Consider the following 6,770-nt stretch of genomic DNA (forward strand, 5'->3'; position numbering starts at 1 on the left):
CGAAGCATATTGAGATAGATTGCCACTTCATTCGGCATGATATTAAGCAAGGTACTCTTCAATTGAGATATGTTGCTTCTGCAGATCAGTTTACTGATATTTTTATGAAAGTACATCTACCGGAACGTCATCGTGATCTAGTTGGCAAACTCAAGTTGGCATCTTCGCTACACCTTGAGTTTGAGGGAGGATATTTGACTATAACTTAGCTATACAACAGTTGGGTATGAGCGGTATTGATTAGACCAAATACAGGCAGTATATGAGCTGTATATGCCTCTCCTCAACTATAAAATGAAGGGAAGGGCTATGGCACTAGTCTACAAAAATTTCTGAATTAGATTGTGTTCTTCCCTTTACACTCTCTCCTCTTCCTCTATCTTTCCCTCCTCTTCCTCTATTTCAACACTACTCTTTGGAACCAAAGACAGTGCTTTATTGTTTGACCAATAACCTTGGAAGTTCATGGCCAGCACAACATTAGGTGCGACCCCCATACTGAGGATCGTATTAATTAAAAATAATCGAATAAGGTATCGTTCCAACAATCTGAACAAAGAGTTTCAAACAATAAAAATAGAAGCTCGGTGACAACTAAATAGTTTACAACATAAAAGGTAGCAAAAAGATGAATACAAAGAAAAGAATTATTGAAGAACACCCTCTATCTCCGTAAGAGAATCTGAAGATCAATCAATAAACTGCAGTAAAAAGTTAATCAGATAGAGAGTTGCTGTTGCACACCACGCTCATTGGTAGAATTAGGCCTTTGGGTTGCGGGACTTTCTCCTCAGAACAATCATCCAAGTAATGGCTTCCAACAACAAGGCAATACCACCCAAGATGCATATCACAATGATATATGCTGTAGTCCACTTCTGATCAGTATCTAAGATTTTCAGGCCTTTGAAGACATTGATGATACCCAAGATAATGACGGTGTATCCTACCAAGTAATGGTAAATGTTCCAGTAGAAGCGATACTTGTGATCCTTGTTGGGCCTCAAAAACAATGCAAAAACCTACAAAAAAAAAAAAAACAGAAAAAAAAACTACTTAGTCTACTAGGTATCATCACAAAGCATACCTTTTAAGCAAACAAAATGATTATTGACTATGTGTCCGAGGAAGAATTTGGAGAACTCCATCAACAAGGAGATATTGAAAACATGAGGTCAATCTTATGAAACAGTTGTTTCCCAGAGTTTCCAGAGAAACACCCAAAATATAAGAGGAGAAATCTGGCCATAGAAAGCTAAGTATTGATAAAATAATTCCTCATCTATTTTTAAAAGAGAAAAGTAGTCCATACTGTCAAAATTCACCTACATACCAGGGGAGATTGGGTAAGATATTTGTTACCTGCAGGGTCCCAAGAGAGAAGAGGGTGATTCCAATGTTCCGATGAGTGGTCTGGTGGATTCCCTTGCTCCCAAGATTGAGACCAGTTCCCCAGCCTGCAACCCCCACAATGTAACCAATAAGCTGGCATGACACATGGAGGTAAAACCATGCAGGATCTGCTGATTGGAATGTCTTCAGATATCTTGCGAAGATCGCTCCAATTGGAAGCAAAATTCCCCAGCTCACAGCATTCAAGATTCCATGTATCTAAACAACAAGATTAATTAAAGAGATGAGCTATAAAATTTAATCAGCAGAAGATGGCAGTATGCCGGCTGATAGAAACATCCATTCACTGTAGAATTTGGAGACTTGCGTGTGAGGATGGTGGCTGATAGAAACATGCATTCCTTGTGTTTAGATATCACACAGATCACAAAATAGATGGGTGGTAGCAATGGATTTCAGTTAGTCGGCAGTCACAGTGATAAAGGCATCAATTGTATTGCAAGGTGAACAGTATAAGCTTAGATTCCAACTCTAGAATAATTTGAAAGAACCTGTCACTGCATTACTACCCAACACGTATTGAAAAGTTGATTCTTTTTTTCTTCTCTCTTACTTTGAAAAAAACTACTTGACAAAATTAAGAACAGTTGAGGTTGCTTTCTTCCCTAATAAAAGATAAAAAGGAGTGTATGTGATTGATCCAAGGCATCTAAACAGGCGATGGAACAGAACAGAGAAAATCTAAATGTATTAACAAAAACAAACAGAAGAATCACTATCGCATACAGCTAAATGATATAAGTACAGACAACACCAGTCAAAAAACATAACAACAAAATCAAACAGAACTATCAAAATCTCCCAATTGTTGCCAAGATAACATTAGCCACATCGAACCCCAAACCAGAGGAAGGAAAGAATTGACATCCTCAATTAATCAGAGAAAAAAAAGCAAAAATAAATTGACCATCCATATTCTTTCATCAAATATACCTTTAATTTTAATGAAAAAACCTCTTTGGAAATTCAAAAAAGGAGAGGAAACGAAATAAAATAATAAAATTATCCAAATCTCATTTTTATTTCCAAAATTTTCTACTTAAAAATGCACCACATAACAGGGTGCCACGCTTTTTACAAGAATATAGAAATTATAACAAAAAAGAAAGGAAAAACAAGAGCGCACATGGATTTCCACATCCCTATTGAGTACTTTATTTTTAATATTTTTTTTAAGAAAGTGTTTTGATATTCATCCCCCCCCACAAAAAAAAAAAAAAAACAATTTCTAAAATTGACCATTCATACTCTCCTAACGCCAACCAACAATTCAACTCATCCATCGCTTGCCAAACAAAAAGTTTCCCTTTTCATCTAGAGTGAAAAGGAAAAAAAAAAAAACTTTTTTGTTTATGGAATGATACAAAGGAAGGATCCTAAAGAATTAAATTCTTTAGATACCAAAATACTTAACTATAACAGAAGAGTCCAAATTCACTTTATATTTCTAAAAAACGAAAATAATAAAGAATATTACTTACATTCCTCTTCTTGGTGCCGGAAGCCCCGGATCCGGAGCTGACCCCCCGGAGCAAATCCAAGGTGCCCTCGGACGCCAAATTGTCCGGATTAAACGCGTGCTTGTCCGGCACACCGGCAGTCACCGATCCCCCCACCTGCCACACCTGATTCACCACCGTCATCTCCTTCCCCAGCTTCACCGTCCCGAACATCCTCATCGTCCCGCCCGCGTACTCCGCCGCCAGATCCGTCGTGTCGAACGCGATCTTCGACTCCTTCAGAGCCCCGTACCCCGTGATGTTGTACGTCTTCACCACCATCCTCCCGTCCGCCCCCCGGAACGCCGCCAGCGTCTGCGACCCCGCCATGCCCATCCCCGTGGGATTGATCGCCCACGCCACCCAACCCGCCTCCGCCGCCGGCGGCGCCACGAAGGCGATCGAGAGCTCCCCCGCGGCGCTGTTGTAGGTCCAGTGGAGGGAGGCGGACAGGTGGGGAAGATCGCTGCAGGACGCGAATACCCGGTTGGATCCAAGATTCTGGGACTTGCACCCCTGGGAAGCGGCGGGCGGCGGAAGGAAGCAAACGGCGGCAATGGCGGCGAAGAGGAGCGCGAAGGCGCCGGCCATGTGTGTTCTCCTCCTCCTCCTCCTTCGGGGCTTTTGGATTGTGGTCCGCCCGTTATTTGCTGTTTGACAAGGGAGCGGCTTATCAAACTCCGCGGAGAAGAGGCTTTCCCGGCGCAAGCGTCGATATCTCTGCTCGGGAATTTATAGCCAAGAGTGAGAGGAAGTGCGAGGCTAGTGCTCCGCAGGAACAGTTTGGTGAATGAGAACAGTAGATAGAGTCGTGTTTTTATTGGTTAAACCACGCTCTCCGACGCCACGTGGGCGTAAAAAAAAAAAAGAGGGGGAATAATAACTCGTTCCGTCTGTCAGAAGCGAAAAGGCCGCGTCCCGAGGGGGGATATGGTTTGGCCGTGCACTGCCAATCACCGGTCTCTTTCCTATGGACCCCATTCAACGTACGCCCGTCGTGTGCTTCTCTCCAAATTCACGAGGAGTATATATGGCAGTTGGTGCGCTTGGCAAGTTTAAGAGGAAAGTGGAAAGGCCGAAAGGGGAATAAAACGAACTTACCTAAATCTCTCTCACTTCTGGGACCCATGGCTGTGGGCTCCACGGCCCGCTCCAAGTGATTTATTTTTTTATTTTTTATTTTTTTATAAATGATACTCTTATATATATATATATATATTTTTTTTTTGCTGAAAACGGAATCTCCATACAATATGTGTACAAATACATCCAATAAAATAAAAAAAATACTAACTCGCGGAGTATGGCAGCTCCTCCTTTCTTATTCAGAATGTGTACCCTGAATGCCTTGCATATATACCTTCTATAAGTTCAGCTAACCAAAAAAAAAGCATAAAAAAAAATTAATGGAAAGCAGAGAAGTGACAGATGCTTGATTCTCCGAAAAAAACTCTCTAGCATGATGAGTGTCCTTTTGCTAGTCTCAATATATTATGGAGCAGCGACTACCGGCTCGCATCATTATGTCGGCCTCGAAGCCACTCGATAGTTATAGTCGAGTTTTCTTCAAGACGAATGCAGGCCGCACCTAGAATATACTTTGTGTAGGAGATGCTTTTCCATGCGGTTTAAGCTTAGCTTCAATAATATAATTATCGAAAATCCGTTGACCCCGACCATCATTATGGTCTCTAATAATAAAGTCCATGCCCCCGTTGACTCCTATAGCAGCATTATCGTAAATGTTCATCCTAAGAAGATTAGGGAGCAAGGCTCCTCGGCGTTTTGCGGTTCCGTTGCGGATGAGGACTGCATTTTTTCCACGTATGAGCAGCAGAGCAATGCCACGTAGGATGGTTCCCTCTGGGCATGAAAATTGATCGAACGGTGGAGAGAGAATCTATTGGAGGTCTAACGGAGGGAAAGAAGAAGACAAGCGGTAGAATGTTTGGGTCTGAACTCTTAAAAAATACGGGCGGGCGGTGGACTACGTAGCAGTACATGCAGCCAATATCGACCGCTGATTTCTATGATCTTATTTATCAAGCACGCATCTCAACGCACATCATAGGAACCGGGGTCGGTTTAGGCTTCTGGCCTCCATATTGCGTCACGGCGGCGATAGCGTGACGCTGAGACCATGTGAGGGCTTGCATCTTATTAGCTTTATCAACGGTTCAATGAACAACGTTGAAATGGGAAATTCCGCACCTTGTACGAAATTCAAAATTAGCTGCCTATCTTTAATTAGGTACTTTGACCCATTAACTTTTATTTAATAGAAAAACCTATTTGATGGATATTCATGATTTCGTTGATAGGATTTCGATCCCTTTTTTTGAACTAATAAAGTACATGATCGTTTTTTATTCATATGGTCTTGGGCATATGTTAAGGAGTAAGAGTTTTTCTCACTGTTGTGATGCAGCATTGCATGTCTCATTCATCATTAGGATAGTTGTTCAGAGAACACCTAGGTTAAAAATAGATTCAGACAATTAAATCTTTATAACAATTATTGAATTGAAAAAAATATAGTTGATGTGAAAAAAATTCTAAGAATTGACTTTTTTTAAGGAATACTAGCAACTCATTAGGTATAATGAATGTTACAGAAAAATGATAATATAAATATAGGTTAAATATTATGTTGAATAAAGTTAAAAATATGGTAAATGTGTGAAAGAAAAATTTAAAAAAATAGAGAAAACAAAAGAATGTATAGCAAAAATGATAAGTATATATCAACATTTGATTCTTCTATTGTAGGCTTTTTGATTTATATCCAAAAGCTAAAGGGCATAGGAAGCGAAAATGATATCAAAGGTTCAAGTAACATGATTTCGAATGATATTAGAATATCATTGCTAGTGAATAAATTGAAAAGGGACAAAGAGAGAGGGGAGGTGGATCTGTGACATGTACTTTAATCAATATATATACAAAGCTAAGGAAAAGAATAAAATTGTTATATATTAAATTTGAGTTTAAGTCACTTCTAGAAAGATGCTATATATTAGGAAATAATTTTGGAAATGCTATCCAATTAAGTGATGGTGCCAAGATAAGTTCGAGAAGTCTTATCCAATCATTTGGCATCAATGAGTAGATCTTATTAAAATAAACAAATATAGATATATTTGGAAACAAATATAGATATATTTGCAGGAAGATTTAAGGGGTCATACAATAATACATAGGAGTGTATAATTACTCCCTCCCCCAAAAAAAAATAAAAAGAAAAGGAAACAACTAGATATCTTTGTAATATGTATAGATTCTATAGCTATCATTTTTTAAGTACCCTAGATCATGAGGATGAGGGGATCTTTATCCTTAGGAAAAAAAAATTTACCCAACATATGAGTTGCAATATAGGAGGAAGAAGTAACAATAGAAAAAATAAAATGAAAAAAATTATTCAAATCAATATGCCTTTTAAGGGAATTCTCTAATTTTTTTCTCTTGAAAAAGAAAAAGAAGAAGTTAATTCCCATGCCTTTAGAGCACAGTCACTTTGATTGAGAATTTTCATAGTAAGCTTCCATTTGCTATCTTTTTGAAAGCAATAAGGATTACCCCTACTCCATTAAAATTACCTCCCTAGAAAGGCCAAATGTGGGTGAAAGATAGCACTCGTTTGATTCACTTGTTTATACAAGTGGAATCGAGGAAAAAGTAGTTAAATTGTGTATTCCAATGTTTGGCCTCCTGTTAGGAAGAGAATACTGAATGGACATCTGGTAATGCTAAATCCACAGCTATATGGAGTTATATGATGAACTCCAACTTTTTAATACAAGTAGATGAAACTATAGAAGTATCACATATCTATGTGAAGGTTAGATAACCTTATTG

General features: G+C 39.0%; 1 protein-coding gene across 1 annotated transcript; it reads right to left on the reverse strand.

Annotated features, from left to right (window-relative positions):
• Positions 1-462: 462 nt before the first annotated feature.
• LOC103709420 (cytochrome b561 and DOMON domain-containing protein At3g25290-like) lies at positions 463-3,605 on the reverse strand. Its single transcript, XM_008794741.4, has 3 exons — positions 2,895-3,605; positions 1,363-1,611; positions 463-1,022 (listed from the first exon to the last, which is right to left on the reverse strand). Exons 1-3 carry the CDS (start codon positions 3,501-3,503, stop codon positions 762-764), a joined length of 1,119 nt encoding a protein of 372 aa, XP_008792963.1. The 5' UTR covers positions 3,504-3,605; the 3' UTR covers positions 463-761.
• Between the last annotated feature and the right edge of the window lie 3,165 nt (positions 3,606-6,770).

The sequence above is a fragment of the Phoenix dactylifera genome, chromosome 9 (assembly GCF_009389715.1).
Source record: "Phoenix dactylifera cultivar Barhee BC4 chromosome 9, palm_55x_up_171113_PBpolish2nd_filt_p, whole genome shotgun sequence".
Taxonomy (NCBI): domain Eukaryota; kingdom Viridiplantae; phylum Streptophyta; class Magnoliopsida; order Arecales; family Arecaceae; genus Phoenix; species Phoenix dactylifera.